Raw genomic sequence first — 18,776 nt, forward strand, 5'->3', positions numbered from 1 at the left:
AAATACTTCAATCGGTTTTCCTAAAGGCCTACAGGTATTGTTATATCAATTCAGTTTCAACCTCCCTGGTCGTCGGCTGAGCTAACAAGGTCGCGCCGGCAGCTCCGTGTAGACGTGGTTCCATCGGAGCCTGAAGACTACCTAATCCGCCTGAGGCATACATAACATCCCATGGACTACTCGGCCATAACTCAGGACCCGGATCATCCCTCGGGCTCTGATCCCTGGGCATCTCCTCGAGCGACTCAGACGTCTTACACTGCATCCAATAACAACAACAGCGATATTCCCTCCTCGCCGCTGCCCCCGCACCATCAGCCCGGTTACAATGGCGACCAGGAGGGCGATGACTCCGGACCAAGATCGTCCGAGAACGGAGCCCCTGACTCGCCTGATCTATCTGCGCGACTTCAAAGTGCGCAATTAGGAGACCCTGACTATGCTGTTGAGCAGCCACCGTACGCTACACAAGCCCAGTATACGAATGAGCCTCGGTCTCAGCTCCCCGCGCGCTATCAAACCGGAGCCAGACAGAGTACCAGAACTGGGCCTGCGTATAAGATCCAAGCTAAAATTACGGGACTGGAGAGGACGGGGAAGAAGGATCCTATCCTACGATTTGATGTTCATGTAAGCGGTGTTCTTGTGGCAGACTGTTCGCCTGCAGCCAAATAAACTGACGCCGGCCATCAGACAAATGTTCCCAAATTTAGGACGACACAGTACCGAGACGTTCGGCGTACCCATGCCGAGTTTACAAAACTAGCGGACCATCTGATCTCCGCGAACCCGGAGGTTCTCGTCCCCGCCGTGCCGCCTCCATTGACCCCCGCCGGGGCAGGGACCGAAGAGGACGAGATCCGAGTCAAGGCATCGATGCAGCGGTGGCTGAACATTGTTATGAGCAATGAGATTCTTATGCAGGATGACGAGGTGGTTCTGTTTGTCGAAAGCGACTTTGGTTATAGTCCTGTCGTTCGAATGAAGCAGCCTGCAACAGGTGTTCGGAGGAAGGTCCTGAAGCAGTTCGCCCCGCCGCCTGATGATACCCCTGAACTGCAGGATGCTCGGCCTGTGGTGAAGATGTTCTACCTTGGAACTATGGATGCCAGTCATAAGGTTGACCGCGTGGTTAAGGCTCGTCGAGGTAGGTGGCTTGATGTCTCTTTGGCTGGAAGAGAATTCACTAACACAAATTCCGCTCAGGACTCGGCCTCGCTGAATCCGATTTCGGCGTCAAATTAGGGCAGATGCACGTGCAGGAGACACACCCTGGCCTAGCTAATGCCTACAAGAAATTGGGAAAGGTTATTCAAACGGTTGGAGACTTCCACGCGGTCCAGGCGACCGCCGAGGCGACTACACTTGAAGATCCCTTGAGCTATCATTCCTCAGATGCCTTTATTGTTAAGGAAACACTGACTAATCGTCACATCCTTCTGCGCGAACTCATCCAAGCTCAGCAAGCCACACGCAGCAAGCGTGCAGCTGCGGATCGACTGAAAGTCAGCTCGTCCGTTCGCCCTGATAAGGTCGACGAAGCCATCAATGCCCTGGACGAGGCCCAGAGTCATGAGGACTATCTGACCAAGCGGACACAACGCGTCACTTCGAACCTTCTTCTGGAAAAGCGTGCCTGGTTCGAACGTACCTCGAACGATATGTTGAACAGTCTACGCGAGTATACCCTTCGCCAAATCGAAGCAGAGCGGAGAACTTTGGCTACTCTCGAAAGTGTTCGTGCGGACATTCGGTCAATCGACTCGTCCGGTGGCCTTAGCCGCCTAGGTCGTGAAGCACACCCGGCTGTGCGCCGGGCAAACCTCGCTTCCAGTCAAGGTCCTAAGGGGGACGCATGGAGTGGGATTCCGCGCCGTAGTGACAGCCTCGGACGCAGCATGAGTGGTAGCTTCGTTGCGCCGGTGGCAGATGAGGACGACGAGACTAACGGGCAAGGCATCGCCAAAGGACGATTGCGGTCTCCCAGCGGCGTGGGCTCGATCGTTGCGGACGATGACGAAGATAGACTCGATGCCAAGAATGCCGCCAGTCGATTAGCCACCAGCACATTTTGATCTATTTCTGTAGATTATGGACATGATGTTGTTAAGATTCCCCTGTGACAACTAGTTTACTTCTGTGGTCCTTGCCTAGGCTAGAGCGGGCCGTGTTTGAGTTTCAAATGAATTACGCCCGTCATTGATACTGTATTTGTTCTGTCTGTACAACACAAGAGAATTTCCAGTCGTTTCTGACATTATCAGCTCGACTTCGTCTGCAACTTCTCCAAACTCTCAGCCATGTCCGGCGAAAACCGATCCCACCGCTCCGCGCCATCATCAGGCAGATCAAACCACGCCACCTTGTCCTGAAGAAAGAGATAACAAGACGGCTTCGGGATCTTCGCTTCATGCACACTGTCAATGGTCCCCGTAGTCACACTCAGAAGCTCGGGCTCGTAGTCATACTGCATACTAACGCTCGATCCGCACTTTGGACAGAACCCTCGGGTGGCAAAGGCACTGGATCTCCGGAATGAGGGCAACTTGCTCTTGTCCCAGGTGAGGGAGCCTGGAGCAAAGGTCGCCCAGCTCTGATATGGTGCGCCGGATTGTTTGCGGCAGGTGGTGCAGTGACAATTTGTTATGTTTGACGGGGGTTGGCTGGCCGTGTATGTGATATGGCGGCAGGCACAGCTCCCTGTGATGAGGTCGGACGGCATTTTGTAAAAAGCTCGAGATGTTGTTCTGTGCTGTCCTCTCGGCTGGTGATAAACTGGGGAATATTTACATTTTGAACCATGAGGATGAGATCCATGGGTTGGAGATTCGGAGGATGTGATTACCGCGGAGGACGTCATGAGGGGTCATCCTCGTGTTGTACGGAGTACTTCTGACATCCACGTATCATGTCATGTCTGTCGACGATAGGTAGCACTGAGGTTAAATGCAATGCTGTCCAAACAAGCACTCCACTTCCAATCAGCTTGTTCACTAATGTTATACCCGAGCAATCATTTGGAGGGCTGATACTCTTCTCTGAAGTTCCGTCGGCCCCCGCTCCCCACTTCTGGACAGCTCTCGAAGCTCTGATTGAGTCTTGTGCGGCAACGAGGGTCCATCTTAACGCTTGATTTCAAAGCAAGGGTGTGTGTAACTTGGAAATGCCCAAGAGTTGCATTATTATAAATCCTCGCAGGTGTATATAAGTGTGGTTAGGTTCCCACACGTGTTGCTCGCGGCGTTGCTGTCTTAATTACTACTCCAAGCTATTTAGATACATCGGAGAAAGAATCAATATGGCTCCTAAGGTTTTTCTGTATGTTCAATGGCCCTGACTATTTTGATGATACTCACGTTTGACCTCGCTTTCCAGCACAGGTGTCACAGGGTACATTGGTGGAGATGTCTTCTATGCAGTCTCCCAAGCACATCCTGACTGGCAGATTTCTGTTCTGGTTCGCAACAAGGAAAAAGCGGCTCAACTTGCCAGTAAATACCCCAATGTCCGAATCGTGCATGGAGACCTTGACTCTGCCGACGTGATCGAGGAGGAAGTCAAGAATGCAGATATCGTCTTCCGTACGTGAACATCCTCTGTTACAAGCGAACCATAGACTCACGACGTACAGACTGCGCCGACTGCGACCATGTTGCTTCTGCCACTGCTATCGCCAAAGGCGCTACCCACCACACACCTGAAAAGCCCCTCTGGCTAATCCATACTTCTGGCACCGGCATTCTGACCGTCGAAGACTTCCGCGCCAACACCTGGGGCATCGAGCGCACCAAGGAGCATAACGACTGGGACGGAGTAGACGAGCTGATGAACCTGCCCGACGACTCTCTCCACCGGAATGTCGACAAGATCATCATCGGGGCCGGCCAGCGCGCCCCCGACAGTGTCAAGACCGCCATCGTCTGCCCCCCTACCATCTACGGCCCCGGCCGTGGTCCTGGCAACCAGAAGAGTGTCCAGGCCTACTGGCTAGCTTCTGCGGTCCTGAAAAGGAAGAAGGGCTTCCTCATCGGCGAGGGCAAGAATACCTGGCACCAGGTGCATGTCCAGGATCTTAGCAATGTCTACCTGGCCCTAGGGGATGCCGCGGCGGCAGGAGGCGGCAAGGCCACCTGGAACGAGCAGGGGTACTACCTCGCCGAGAACGGGTCGTTTGTCTGGGGTGACGTTTCGCGTGCCGTGGCCAAGGTGGCTTACGAGAAGAAGCTCATTCCGTCTCCTGATGTTGAGCGATTGTCAGACGAGCAAATCACGGAGCTGAATCAGTATGGGCTGTATGCTTGGGGGAGCAACTCGCGCGGCCATGCCATACGCGCGAGGAAACTGTTCGGCTGGTCGCCTCAACAACCTAGTTTGATGGACCTTATCCCTCAGATTGTGGAGATTGAGGCTAAAGCTTTGGGGCTGATATAAGTGTCAGAACGATATGCATGATCAACATGATTTACGATTACGCTTTTTGCGTTGGATGTGTGGTTGTAAATGGACAACAACAGACTGTGGTCGTTTCGTTTCCATTCAAATAGGCGTTAATAGCAGAATGACTCCGTAATGAAAGCAGATTTGAATAAGAAAAGCTATCGTAGTAAAAGAGGGAACAAAAGAGGAAGAAAATAACCTACAATGGCGGCGGGATAATTTAAAAAGCGTAGCGCCGAGAATGACCTTAAGCGACCCAAACGCGCCAATCGCTCTGTAGCCGCGATCCTCCTGCATGCTTAGAATTACGTTTTGCTGGAGCTCTCTGCGGTTCGATCGATTCAGCCAGCAACACCACAACTCATTTCCGCACTATTTACTACCGCAGGTTGTCCTCTCCATCGTCTATTTCTCTTCATCTCATATATGCATTTCTGCTCTTAGTTGTTGCTTTGACTTCTGGCATGTACTGACACTTTCACCTACAAAGACCCGCTCCATGACTTGCGACCTGTCGGAAATTTCGCGGTTTTCTCTATGAGGTGTTAGATTGGACAAAGCTGTCATGGCTCCAGGTGCCGGAGGAAAGAGGAAGAGAGGCGACAGATCGTGGTCTGGCGACTCCGGCAACGACGGGCTACGGCCATCCCCCCACCGACCGGGCAATCTCAACATGGCGCAACACAATCACGGCTCGCATTCAAATCACCCTCGCGACTTTCCCGAGACGCGCGGTAGGGTGCGAAGGCAGTCTAGCCGAGGCGGGAGGAACAGTAATAATCTCAGCCGACGACCTAGCAATGACATTCCCAACGCCAACACTGGACAGAAGGATACGGCCATGTCTCCGCCTGCCAGAGATGTGCCTGATGCGAGCCAGACAAACGGGTTCTCACCGACGGTAGCAGCAGCTAGTATACCGCCCTCGCCGTCTCCTGCGCCGAGCTTACAACAAACGGCCGCACAAGCGCAGGCATCCCCAAAGCCTCAGTCACAATCACTGCCCTCGCCTGCGCCTCCCGTCAGGCCTCCACCGGGTCCACCGCCGCCTTACGATTACGAATATGTCACAGATAATGTAGTTGAAGATTGGACGTCAACAGGAAGACAGAAGGTCATTACGGATGGCGTGCAGGTGAGGGACAAGGAGGATGCGTCGACATTGGCTTCGATCTACCAGGAAATCATTCGATCTGCATTCTACGGCCGGTTGTCGCCCACGGACGCCGGATCGGTGATCAAGGAGATTATTGGTGAAGAGGTTGCAGCTCAAGATATCGATATGGTTGACGACGGGCAACCACCAACAGTCCTCGACACACGCTCTTTGTTCCTGGACACCCTGTCTATTCTTACTGATGCCGACCCTACCAATCCTGCCTTGAGACCGTTGGTTTTCTCCACAGGAATCAATGCGGCCCTTCTGCGCCTCCAACTCGAAACTCCCGTCCTTCAGACGCTGGGTCTTGTTCGTGATACCTTCACTCGCATCGGCATTCGTAAACAAACCAATCTTCTGTACCGACAGTCCAACTACAATTTGCTTCGGGAGGAGTCGGAAGGCTACTCCAAGCTGTTGACCGAGCTATTCACCACTAGCAACAACGAACCACCCACCAGCGAGGTCGTTGAAGATACCTTCGAGAGGGTCAAGGCTATGATTGGAGCCTTTGATATGGACGTTGGCCGAGTTTTAGATGTCACGCTCGATGTCTTCGCCGCTGTGCTGGTGAAGCAATATCGCTTCTTTGTTAAGCTTCTCCGAGTTAGCTCCTGGTGGCCCAAGGACGATATTTCCCGCACTCTTGGTGGCGATGACCGAGATTCTGGCCTACCCAATTGGGCACTACCAGGTTCCGCAGGGTGGGCCACAACGGACGAGGAGCGAGCTGAGATCATGCGAGCCAATGAGCAGCGAGACCGCGAGTTTTGGAACAGAGTCAGAGAGACTGGTATTCGAGCATTTTTCGAAATTGGACGGAAGCCGATCTCCGAAGATGAGAGAAAGCGAATATTTCCAGAAAGCACGAATCTATCAGAAGAAGAGATGGAAACACGGAAATGGATCGAAGAGACAGGGACTCTACCCCCCAAAGGGAACAGGGTCGCAGCGCAGCTTCTTGGTTTCAAGCTCCGCTTCTACTCGTCGAAAGCGCGGGACAAGTCAGATATCCTCCCCGACAACCTCATCTATCTGGCAGCCCTTCTGATCAAAGTCGGTTTCATCTCGCTTCGCGACTTGTACCCTCATCTCTGGAGACCTGACGAATTGATGGATGAGTTGAAGGAGGAAAAAATGAAGGAGAAAGCAGAAAGAGAAAGAGCCGCGCGGCCGGGTGGAGGTGTCAATGCTTTGATGATGGCTGGTGCTCTGTCGGACGATACGTTACCAATTCCACGCATTCGGGAATCAGAACAGCGGTCATCCACTCCGGCAAAGGACCAAGAAGCGGACAAAGCGACTCCACAGAAGACGGACGACGATGAGCTGCCAGAGCCTTCGGATCAGAAGGTTATGCTGCTAAAGAGCCTTCTCGCCATCGGTGCCCTCCCAGAGTCTCTTTTTATCCTAAGCAAATTCCCTTGGCTTATGGATGCCTATCCCGAACTCCCCGAGTACATTCACCGTATCTTACATCACAGTTTGAGCAAAGTGTATAACTCATTGCGTCCCTTACCGACGGTCGAGGAGCTCAGGGAACAACAGCAGATACCCAGCCAAGATCAGGGAGGTCTGGCAAAAGGACAGATTCGGCTGACTTCGGCGCCTCCAAGACGAGTCCTTCGCTGGGCTCAGCTCGACAAGGACGACACGAATGATGGGACCGACTATAGATTCTATTGGGACGATTGGGCCGATAATATCCCAGTCTGTCAATCTGTTGACGATGTTTTTGCTCTTTGTTCATCGCTTCTGAATATCTCCGGGCACAAGATTGGACTTGACCCCAGTCTGCTAGCTAAGCTGGCGAGGATTGGCAAATTCAGTCTCACTCAAGATGACTCACCTGAGAACAAAGCGCGCTGGCAAGATCTCTGCAAACGTCTCCTGGTGCCTGCGATCAGTTTGACCAAGGCAAACCCCGGTGTTGTGAATGAGGTTTTCGATCTTCTTGGGTTCTTCCCCAGAGCAACAAGGTACAACATCTACGCGGAATGGTATTCTGGACAAACATCTCGACTGCCGGATATCAAGTCGGCCTTTGATCAAGCGAGAGCAGAGACAAAGGACGTTCTCAAGAGGCTGAGCAAAACAAATATACGGCCGATGGCTCGCGCATTAGCGAAGATTGCCTTTGCCAATCCCGGTATCGTGATCAACGTCGCCATCAGCCAGATCGAGTCCTACGAGAATCTGATTGAAGTCGTGGTGGAGTGTGCGCGCTACTTCACATACCTCGGATATGACATACTCACCTGGGCCCTAATCAACTCGCTTGGCCAAAAGGGGCGAAGCCGAGTGCAGGAAGGCGGGCTGTTGACCAGTCGATGGCTAAACGCGTTGGCAACATTCGCAGGCAGGACCTATAAGCGCTACTCTATTATGGATCCTACCCCTGTTCTTCAGTATGTCGTTGAACAACTTCGGCAAAACAACTCCACAGATCTTATCATTTTGGAGCAGATGATCAGCTCTATGGCTGGTATCATCACGGATACAAACTTCAACGACGCGCAGATTCAAGCTATGGCCGGTGGCGAGATCCTCCAGTCACAGACCATCCTACAGCTACTGGACAAACGGCACGAATCGAAAACAACTTCGAAACGATTGATGAAGGCTCTGACGGTATCCAGACTGGCCGGACAATTGCTTGTTGCAATCGCTCAGGAACGCTGGACGTGTATCTACAAGGCAACTGAGGGAGATTCCGAACTCAAGTTACTAGGCAACGTCTTCGACGAGATTCATCGCATTCTAGCCCAGTATCTGGATCTTCTACGCAGCAACCTGTCCGTGGATGAGTTTGATTCTTTTGTGCCCGACTTGGCTTCTCTCATCAAGGAATTTGGTATTCAGCCTGAGATTGCGTTCTGGATCCGCCGACCCAGCGTTTCCCGCAAGGCTGCAGATGCTGAAAAGGTAATGCAAGAGGAGGAAGCGGCAGCGGCTGCTACGAAGGCCCGCGAAATCGAGGCAGCGCCCATCAAATCCGAGGATGACAAGATGGAAACAGCAGATGAGGGTGAAATGAACGGCACTGCGGATGACTCCGCCGAGAACTCCATGGAGGTTGACAAGGAGCAACCAGTTGCAACCACCGAGGGAGACAGCAACCTTACTTCAGGGCAACCAGGGCAACCGGCATCCTCTAGTCCAACTCTGAACCCAGTGATGCAGGATCTCGAGGAACAGGTCAAGTCCGTCCTGACGCCCGAGACTTGGGGAGTGGTCGGCCTGCATTTTTACGTCATCTTCTGGCAATTGTCCCTTTACGACGTACATATCCCCCAGAAGGCTTACGAAGATGAAATCGAACGTCAGAAGAAAAAGGTCATGGCCATCAACAGCGATAGATCGGACATTAGCATGGCTGGCACTCAGCGAAAGGAAAGAGAAAAGAAGCAGATAACCCAACTTCAGGAACGCATCTTGGAGGAAAACAAGGCTCATCTGAAGGCTTACGGTCAGACAAGGGCAAGGCTGCAGAAGGAAAAGGACCGGTGGTTCGCCGGCATGCGCGGGAAGCATGATTCCCTCAACGTCAGCCTACTGGAACAATGCTTCCTCCCCCGTTTGCTGCTATCGCCCATCGACGCATTCTACTGCTTTAAGATGCTGAAGTTCCTACACACATCCGGCACACCTAACTTTCGTACCGTTGGGCTGTTAGATCAGTTGTTCCGCGAGCAGAGACTTACCGCCTTGATTTTCCAATGCACCTCACGCGAAGCGGATAATCTTGGCCGCTTCTTGAACGAGGTCATTCGCGACCTCGGTCGCTGGCATGCCGACAAGGCTGTGTATGAGAAGGAAGCCTTTGGTACGAAGAAAGACCTGCCTGGTTTTGCCATAAATGTCGATCCCGAAGGCAAACCTACCACGTTCTTGGAGTACGAGGACTTCCGTCGGCTGCTGTACAAGTGGCACAGGCTTCTGGCTTCCGCACTCAAGATCTGTTTGAATGGGGGCGAATACATGCATATTCGCAACGCGATCAGTGTCCTCAAAGCAGTCGTGCAGCATTTCCCCGCTGTCAACTGGATTGGTCGTGACATGCTCACTAGCGTCAACAATCTTAGTCAAAACGATGAGCGAGACGATGTGAAAATCCCTGCCGCGTCGCTGATTGGCGATCTGAATCGTCGAGAGAAGAAATGGATGTTACCACAAGCCTTCATGGTTTCAAACCAACCAGCGGGCAAGGGGCCTGCACCAGCAGCTGGCAAACCCGGGACTCCACGGCCTCGATCTACCACACCAGCTTCCCTGAATGCTGCAGCGCCCGAGTTCAAGCCCCCAACATCCGCGGAGTAAGTTGACATCCAGGCACCACATCATGATTTAGCAAAAGTTTCTAACAAATTCATGCGCAGGCCTGAAGGGGGTTCTAGACAGGAAGTGACTAAAAAGTCCGAGGTAGAGGATGGGGAGATCGAAGACGCTAAGATGATGGACGTATCAGCGAAAGACACTGAGACAAGCGATCAAGCTGCCCAGAAACCAGCAGAAAAGGCTGAAGCTGCCTCACGCCAAGGCGAAGAAACCACCGTCACACAGCCTCCTGAGATCACTAGCAGTCAACCTACGAGCGAGAAACCCGTTGCTTCCACTGAAGCTCATACAGATGTTGAGCTTCCCTCGCATCCACGAATTTCTGACTCGCCTGCCGCATCGCAAACGGCCACGAAGGCTTCGGAGTCTGGACGCCTTCCTAATGTTCCCAGACGCCCGGAATCAGATCGAGCTCCTTTCAGCAGTCCCAATATGCGTCCCCAATCACAGATACCAAGTCGCCCATTCCGTGGTGATGACGGTCGGTTGCCGCCGCGCTCTGATCTCATGGATGCTCGACGAGATAGACAGTCAGACTTCCCTCGAGGTGGACGATTCGGTGACCATGAACATAGCCGATCGTTCGACCAGCCTGGGCCAGAAGGCAGAAGCTACGGTCGTCTTGAAAGAGACTTCCCATCCAGATCCCCTGCAGACGAACCCTTCCGGGGCCCTCCATATCGTGACGGACGTCTCCCACGTGAGGCGGATTGGCCTGACCGGCCTGGACGCTTGCGCGGACCTCCAGATTCCCGCGAAGCTCCTTCGTCACGGTCTGTACCACCTGGCCCACAAACCCACCCTGATCGTGCAGACTTGATTCAAGATCACCCTGAGCGGGGTGGAGACGGATATCGGCGCGGGGACCAAATGCGACAAGAAAAGGATGACCGAAGAGCTGTGCCAACACGGGCTCTCTCACCCCCAAGGGCGGACCTCCCGAACCGTCCAGAACGATTCCCACCTGATGACCGCCGCTTCCCCTCTCACCCTCAAGGGCGTTCGCGGTATGACGATACACCGACGGGACCCCGTAATGACCGGCAATCACGGGCCCCTATGGATGCTCCAGAGCCCAGGGAGCCTGGTGTCGACATGAGCCACGGCCGATTACGTCAACCAGAGTCGACATCAGACATCCCGTCTGGTCCACGGGCAAGAAATCCATCCGGACGCGGCGGACGCACCGCCTCTGGCCTCTCGCATGCTACACCGTCTTCTCCTGCCGGGGCCCAGGATCGTCAACCCCCCACTGGACCAGGTCGCCAAGGAATGCGAGCCGCGCCTGAACAGCCGAGTTCAACCGGCCCGTCATCGCCAACAATTGAGAAGCTCGATGCCAGTGGAATTCATCCAGACCGTCTCAAGGCTTTGCAACAGCAAGCCAGTGAGGATACTTTTGGCGGCAGTCCACGCGCTCATCAATCTCCATCTCCCGCATCAACTGCTCCGCCGTCCGGACCTCGTAGTGGCCTTGCGCCACCATCGGGCCCATCCTCAAACAATCGCGGACCACCTTCAGGACCTGCTTTCGGTGGTGAACGTGGAAGGGGTGATAAGCGGTTCGCGGGTATCAACAACATGCTCCAGCAATCAGGCGGACCTGGAGACCGTGGAGGCCCTGGCCCACAAATTCGTGGTCGCGGCGCGAACAGACAGTCAAGTATGGGTGGTCCTTCGCCCCAGAACACTCGGCCAGGAACACCGGGAGCTTCCGAAGAGGGTAGCCGATCGGGTTTATCCAGTCAAGGCCGTCCTGATCTTCTGACTGGCCGGCCTTTAGCTTCCTTTACGGAAGACGATGGTCCTTCTAAGGGTCGCCTCGGCGGCGGACGGAATGAGCCCGCGGAAGAAACGGGGTCTGAGTCAAGACGATCTGGCAGGGCCTCACACGACCGAGAACGGGAACGAGATCGGGATCGGGATAGAGAGCGTGATCGCGATCGTGAGCGTCGAGGTGGGCCGGACGAAGAAGGGGGACGTAGTAGCAGTCGCCGAGAGGAAAGAGAACGGGTCCGAGACTTTGAACGCGAACGTAGCCGGCGCGGTGATACTGGAGGAACCGTCTCTCGAGAGGAAAGATATGAGTCTCGAGAGGCCTCGCGACGCGGAACCGGCTCGCGCGAAGAAAACCGTCGCCGAGACCGCCGAGAGAGGGAAGAGAATCCCGAACTTGGACCGGGCAGCCATGAGCGTGAAGGCCGCCTCCGACCTCCTTCTTCGTTGGGTGGAGGACCACCTCCTCCACCGCCACCACCACCTCCCCTTCCGGGTAACGCGGAGGAGGATCGACGATGGGGTGCAGGCGGCGGTGGCGGCATCGGTGGCCGTGAGCTACGGGACAGGGATCGAGACCGGAATCGCGAGCGGGGACGGGATCGGGACTACAATCGCGACGGGGGAAGCGGGGCACCTCACCGAAAACGAGGCCGACCTGGAGGAGATGATGGACCTGGAGAAGGAGGAGGTGGTGGAGGCCGAGGAGGCATGCGCATGGGAGGGGAAAGCAAACGGCCCCGGCGAGGGCAATGAATGGGAAGGGAGACGGGCTAGCTTTTGTTGTACTCTCCATTCATTCGAACACTGTGTTTCCTTTATCTCGTTTGGGGCTCTATATCATTGCATTTGTTGGACGGTGTTTGTCGCATTACTACCAAGCCTACATCGGATCTAAGGGATTCTTCTTTTTCGTTTGTGGCTCTAAGTACAAGAATTCAATTCATAAGCGTGTATTACTGAAGACAGCAGAATTATCAGACGCAACGATGACATTGTTTATTGGCATTTCTCTGCGTGAAGCACTGAGGTGAAGCTCCTCGCTCCTCTGACTGTCATGGTCACGAGGACTGCTTTACTGTCTGCTTTCCAGTCTCCCGAAGTAACATACATCTCTTTACCCCCACTCCTTTCAAGTCGTCTATCTTCATATTATCCGAATGCAAATCCTAGCCCAAGAATCACAGGCAGATCGGACCGACACTCCGCGTCTTCCCCCGCTCTCTGAACCGCCAAGCGTCGGTTAAACCTCGGACGCTGCTCCGTTTCCCTTTCATCCAGCTCCCTGTCTAGTGTCATCGACCCATCGGTCCCTGAAGCCTTGACTCTCTGCGATTATCCACAGCTGGCGGGGACCCATATCATTTCATGCGAGCGCTAGTGGGATTCCTTGCCCCTGCCGTGCTTGTTATCATTATTCCCTGGCTAACTACAGGTTATTCATCCTAGTGCGACAGACAGGGCTCACGAGGGCCGTTCCTGTCAGTTTCATTTTAATACATCACACATCTACTAGGAGTGATCAGTGCATGTTTCTCCACCGGCTGGGAGAACTTCGGGCGTTCCAACCGGCGATCCACCCGCTGGAGAAGCTCCATCTGTGATGCACTGATGCACTGATGCTGATTGCTGACATGCTCGAGGTGCACAACTCCAAATTGCTGCTGGAATAATGATTCCCGCACTCGGCTGCTATCTACAACGAACGGTTCAACTTACCGGATCCTGAGATCGCGACGGAGAATTCGGGACGGTAGAACGAATGAATAATAGACGTGGTTTGTTTCATCTTCAGTTCTTGATTACTTGTTCTTTTCTCCTTGTGCAAGACGACAGTCCGCGTGCAGTTGGAGATTTTGGAGTACGCTTAGACTAGGGGTACAGCCGCAGTATATCTAGTGCTTGGTATCCCCTCAATAGTTCAACTTTTTTTTTTTTTTTTTTTCTCTGTCGTCATTCCCCTCATATGGTTCCTACTTCCTCTCATTATTGTGTTGCTGGTTTATCTACCTGTCTTGCAACCTGCGATTCTGAGAGTTGTGGATCAGCTTTGATTATTGTGTATTTCCCCCAACCGTTGATCGGAGGGAGCATTTTGTCTTTTCTTGTAGATACTTGATCGTCCATTCACCATGGTTCAGTTAGATGTTGAAAAGACCATTGAGGAGCTCACGCTCGGTGAGAAGGTAGCTCTTACAGCTGGTAAGTGATCGCGCGATTCACATGTGATTTTCAACCATAAACAGATGAAGTTTTGGTGATATACATCAACAATGGAGCTAACAAGATAATGATACAGGAATTGATTTCTGGCACACGGCCCCCGTCCCCCGTCTCAATATCCCCAGTCTTCGCCTGTCTGATGGCCCCAATGGTGTACGCGGCACCCGCTTCTTCAATGGTGTCCCTGCCGCCTGCTTTCCCTGTGCCACCGCGCTAGGCGCAACTTGGGATACCGAGCTCCTGCACGAGGTGGGCCGATTGATGGGAGAAGAGTCTATTGCCAAAGGCACACATGTTGTGCTGGGACCCACAATCAACACCCAGCGCTCCCCGCTTGGAGGCAGAGGCTTCGAGTCGTTCGCCGAGGACGGTGTGCTCTCGGGCATTCTGGCGGGACATTACTGCAAGGGTCTGCAGGAGACGGGCGTTGCAGCCACTCTGAAGCATTTTGTCTGCAATGATCAGGAACATGAGCGACTGGCTGTCGACAGTATTGTGACGATGCGCGCTATGCGCGAGATTTATCTCTTGCCCTTTCAGCTGGCGATGAGGATCTGCAAGACTGCCTGCGTTATGACAGCCTACAACAAGATCAATGGGACGCATGTCAGTGAGAACAAGCTGATCATCACCGATATTCTCCGCAAGGAGTGGGGGTGGGACGGTCTGGTGATGAGTGACTGGTAAGTTCATACCTGGTCGATGCTGAATGACTATGCAGCACAGAAAGGTATTGACAACTTCAAGGTTCGGGACATACAGTACTTCCGATGCCATCAACGCTGGCTTGGACCTTGAAATGCCAGGTCCAACCCGCTGGCGCGGAACCGCTCTAGCGCATGCCGTTTCGTCTAACAAAGCTTTTGAATTCGTAATGGACGAGCGGGTCCGCAATATTTTGAACCTGCACAACTTTGTGGAGCCGCTGGGTATCCCAGAGAACGCGCCTGAAAAGGCCTTGAATCGGCCAGAGGACCAGGCTCTACTCAGACGAGCGGCGGCGGAATCCGTGGTTCTCATGAAGAACCAGGACAACATTCTGCCTTTAAAGAAAGAGAAGCCCATTCTCGTCATTGGGCCAAACGCCAAGACTGCCGCGTACTGCGGCGGCGGATCAGCATCCCTAGACGCATACTACACCGTGACACCGTTTGAAGGTGTCTCTGCCCAGAGCCAGGGCGAGGTCAAGTTCTCTCAGGGTGTCTACTCGTACAAGGAACTTCCCTTGCTCGGTCCTCTACTCAAGACGGATGATGGCAAGAAAGGCTTCAGGTTTCGCGTGTACAACGAGCCCCCTTCAGAACCCAACCGCCAGCTCATCGATGAACTGCACCTTGAATCATCCAGCGGCTTCCTGATGGACTACAAGCACCCCAAGATCAAGACCTTCACCTTCTACGTGGACATGGAGGGCTACTTCACGCCGGAAGAAGACGGTATCTACGACTTTGGCGTCACAGTCGTAGGCACCGGCAAACTATTCGTCGACGACGAGCTCGTCGTCGACAACTCCAAGAACCAGCGGCAGGGCACCGCCATGTTCGGCACCGCCACCGTCGAAGAGAAAGGCTCCAAGGAACTCAAGGCCGGCCAGACCTACAAGGTCGTCCTGCAATTCGGCACCGCCCCAACCTCCGACCTCGACATGCGCGGCGTCGTCATCTTCGGGCCCGGCGGGTTCCGCTTTGGCGCCGCCCGCCGCGTCAGCCAGGAGGAACTCATCTCCAAGGCCGCGGAGCTCGCCTCCCAAGCTTCCCAAGTCGTCATCTTCGCCGGTCTCACCAGCGAATGGGAAACAGAGGGCCACGACCGCGATCACATGGACCTACCCCCAGGCAGCGACGAGATGATCAGCCGCGTGCTAGACGCGAACCCCAACGCAGTGGTAGTCATCCAGAGCGGCACGCCCGTCACCATGCCGTGGGCGCACAAAGCCAAGGCCCTCCTCCAGGCCTGGTTCGGCGGCAACGAATGCGGCAACGGCATCGCAGACGTGCTCTACGGGGCCGTCAACCCCGCCGCCAAGCTCCCGCTGTCCTTCCCCGTCCGTCTCCAGGATAACCCGTCCTACCTGAACTTCCGCTCCGAGCGCGGCCGCGTCCTCTACGGCGAGGACGTCTACGTCGGATACCGCTACTACGAGAAGGTGGATCTAGCCCCGCTCTTCCCCTTCGGCCATGGCCTCTCCTACACGACTTTCTCCCGCTCGGACCTGTCCCTGTCCACTACCCCCGAGAAACCCCAGCTGGAAGACGGCGAGCCCATCACCGCTACTGTCTCTGTGACTAATACAGGTAGCGTGGCTGGCGCTGAGATTGTGCAGCTGTGGGTGGCTCCGCCGCCGACGGGGGTGAACCGCCCCGTGCGCGAACTCAAGGGCTTCGCCAAGGTGTTCCTGCAACCCGGTGAGACGAAGAAGGTCGAGATTGTGGTGGAGAAGAAGCTGGCGACGAGCTGGTGGGACGAGCAGCGTGAGAAGTGGGCTTCGGAGAAGGGGACGTACGAGGTGCTGGTGACGGGGACGGGCGACGAGGTGCTCAAGTCCTCCTTTGAGGTCGGGAAGACGCGCTACTGGCTGGGATTGTAGACAGTTCGATCCTGATGGTTACGAATGATGGATGATGACTTGGTCGTTTGCTTGTTCTTACTGTTACGTTGTTATGTTTACTCAATTCAATAACATGAAAGGATGTACCTGGGAGGTTACCAGACAAGGGGAAGAGATTGATACCAATAGATATGGTATAGTTCGTTCGGTTTTCATTTTGCTCCCAAGTAATTCGTAGTAGCCATACAGAACGTAAACGCTTCCCCGTCCACCACATGCAGTAGATTCATAAATAGCCGGAGTCGCGTCAAGCCGACGCAAAGTACCGAAACAGATCGCAAATAACAAGTCACAAGCAAGTTGCTGTCCGGAGAAGAATACTGTGTAATATCGGCATAAAATTGACAAATCAGCCATTACAATTAAGCACGCTGTCAAGCCAGATGAACATTAAGCAAGAGCTGTTGGAGGGTATATCCCTGGAGCGAAGTACAAGATACTTAGCTGACAATGCGATTGAATCCCGCCGTGTCCTTGCTGCGAGACGCACTGACCGGCCTGTGCCTCCCCATGTCCAACACGGACATCTTCCTCAGCAGAGAAGTGCTCTTGCGGGGAAGCTGGCACTCGGCCTGAGACACGGACTGAGACCGAGAATGGGAGGTTGAATGGGTTTGGCCCTCTTTGGCATGGCGCTTCAGGCTCGCCAAGCTCTCTTTGGAGATGAGCGATCTTAGAGACCAGAACGATGACTTTTTCTGTTTTGCCGAGGCTGGTAGTGGAGGTTTGTCGGGCTTTGATGGGGGAGCAGCGGTATCTTGTTCGGCAGGTGAAGTCACGCTGCATCTGATAATGCCGGTTTTCATCTTCTCCATGACGGCGAGCTGGAGGTCGCTGTTGCGCTGTGCTTCTTCAGCGTCTGTCATGATGTGGACGACGCCACTGCTGTCAACGATAGCAGCGGGTTCGTCATCGCGCTCGCGAATGCACGTAGCGCCGAATTCGACGGGGTTTGGTGGTAGGTCTCCGTCGCTGGTCTCGTGTGCTTCGGTGGTATTGCTCTGCGGGGCAGCTGGAAAGTCCTCGAAGCGTGGTTTGTGGTTGAGCTGGGAGGCCTTGGTGCACGGTCGAGAGAGGCTCGGTGTTCTCCCGAGGTTGAGTGTCGTCTTATCTGGATTGAGGAATACTTCGACATCATCTGAGATGGTCTCTTCGTCCGTGGAGAGATTAGGGCTGGACTCGCCCGCCAGGAAGACCTCTTCGGACTGCGCTGGTGGGAATTCCACGGAAATTGCTTCTGAAGTTGAGGGTTGATCTTGCACATTTGGAGCAAGGCCCTTGAGGGAAGGTTCAATACTGGACAGTCCGGTGCAGAAAGTCATGTCGCTGCAAATTGTGGCAGGCGAGCTAGCACTCGTCGATGAATCGTGATTGGAACCAGAGTTGGATTCATGCAGGTCGTGGAATGGAGAAGTCGAAGGAGGTTCATTTGTCAGGCTGAAGACCTGCTGAGTATGTAATTCAATAGCAGAGTCATACTTTCTGATGTTGTTGTTGCATTGGCTCTGCTCTCCAGGAGCTGAAACCGCTGTGTCAATCTCATCTTTCTTTGGCGGAGGGGCGTCATCATGGCAGGTCTGTGTTTGTCTGATATCATGTTCAAATTCTTCTTGCTCAATGCTCTTCGCAAGCAAGACACAAGACCAGCGGATCTGTCGCTCCAGCCGGGGAGAGATCGTGCGTCGCTCAATCAACACAGATCGGCGCCTGAAGATAATAGGTGTATGTTTCAAGTCGTAATATCTCGAGCACTCCTCTCGCCGAGTGGAGCCAGAATTCTCCTAACATCGAGTCAACATCTATTTCAGGTCGTCTGATGTGGTGTAGCTGCTCTTACCTGTGAGCCAAATAGAAGCGAAAGAGAAGACTTCGTCCTGATGCTCTTTCTTCTCGAAAGCGCAGGCTCCATGTTGTTGATAGTCCAGTCGAATCAGTATGACTTCAAAGATTGTAGGCAAGCGTCGAGAGAAAGAGAGAAGAGAAATTAAATAAACCGATGAAACACAAAGACCAGCTCTAATGATTCACGGGCCAACGTTAAGTATGCTTGTAAATGTAGTCTGTGAATGGCGATGGCGCCAGTGGTGGGAATGAGAGGAGAACGAATCACACAGCTTGCCCTATGGACTATGCAGATGGTAAGATCTTCTGGTATAATCAGTGGCGTTTATTGTCGAATGAAGTCTAACGAGTGTTGCCACGATGGGGGTTGTCATGGAGCGATGGTTGGTCTGG

The 18,776-nt window shown here is 53.8% G+C and overlaps 6 protein-coding genes across 6 annotated transcripts; 4 read left to right on the top strand and 2 right to left on the bottom strand.

Moving 5' to 3' along the window:
- Positions 1-171: 171 nt before the first annotated feature.
- Positions 172-2,075, top strand: ALT_6545 (retromer subunit VPS17; the record flags this gene model as incomplete). The annotated part of the gene is made up of 3 exons (XM_033558049.2): positions 172-630; positions 694-1,147; positions 1,207-2,075. 3 exons carry the CDS (start codon positions 172-174, stop codon positions 2,073-2,075), a joined length of 1,782 nt encoding a protein of 593 aa, XP_033413940.2.
- A 185-nt stretch (positions 2,076-2,260) lies between these two features.
- ALT_6546 (GFA family protein) lies at positions 2,261-2,722 on the bottom strand (the record flags this gene model as incomplete). The annotated part of the gene is made up of 1 exon (XM_033558050.2): positions 2,261-2,722. One exon carries the CDS (start codon positions 2,720-2,722, stop codon positions 2,261-2,263), a length of 462 nt encoding a protein of 153 aa, XP_033413941.2.
- Positions 2,723-3,298: 576 nt separating this feature from the next.
- Positions 3,299-4,431, top strand: ALT_6547 (putative nucleoside-diphosphate-sugar epimerase; the record flags this gene model as incomplete). Its single annotated transcript, XM_033558051.1, has 3 exons — positions 3,299-3,318; positions 3,376-3,581; positions 3,632-4,431. The coding sequence occupies 3 exons, from the start codon at positions 3,299-3,301 to the stop codon at positions 4,429-4,431; spliced, it is 1,026 nt and encodes a 341-aa protein (XP_033413942.1).
- A 571-nt stretch (positions 4,432-5,002) lies between these two features.
- ALT_6548 (putative THO complex component (Rlr1)) lies at positions 5,003-12,466 on the top strand (the record flags this gene model as incomplete). Its single annotated transcript, XM_033558052.2, has 2 exons — positions 5,003-9,912; positions 9,976-12,466. The coding sequence occupies 2 exons, from the start codon at positions 5,003-5,005 to the stop codon at positions 12,464-12,466; spliced, it is 7,401 nt and encodes a 2,466-aa protein (XP_033413943.2).
- A 1,376-nt stretch (positions 12,467-13,842) lies between these two features.
- On the top strand, positions 13,843-16,520 carry ALT_6549 (beta-glucosidase; the record flags this gene model as incomplete). Its single annotated transcript, XM_089600091.1, has 3 exons — positions 13,843-13,912; positions 14,010-14,616; positions 14,696-16,520. The coding sequence occupies 3 exons, from the start codon at positions 13,843-13,845 to the stop codon at positions 16,518-16,520; spliced, it is 2,502 nt and encodes an 833-aa protein (XP_089455553.1).
- Positions 16,521-16,981: 461 nt separating this feature from the next.
- Positions 16,982-18,450, bottom strand: ALT_6550 (uncharacterized protein; the record flags this gene model as incomplete). Its single annotated transcript, XM_033558054.2, has 2 exons — positions 16,982-18,322; positions 18,379-18,450. 2 exons carry the CDS (start codon positions 18,448-18,450, stop codon positions 16,982-16,984), a joined length of 1,413 nt encoding a protein of 470 aa, XP_033413945.2.
- Between the last annotated feature and the right edge of the window lie 326 nt (positions 18,451-18,776).

Source organism: Aspergillus lentulus, assembly GCF_001445615.1.
Source record: "Aspergillus lentulus DNA, contig: Alt12, strain: IFM 54703, whole genome shotgun sequence".
Classification (NCBI taxonomy): Eukaryota; Fungi; Ascomycota; class Eurotiomycetes; order Eurotiales; family Aspergillaceae; genus Aspergillus; species Aspergillus lentulus.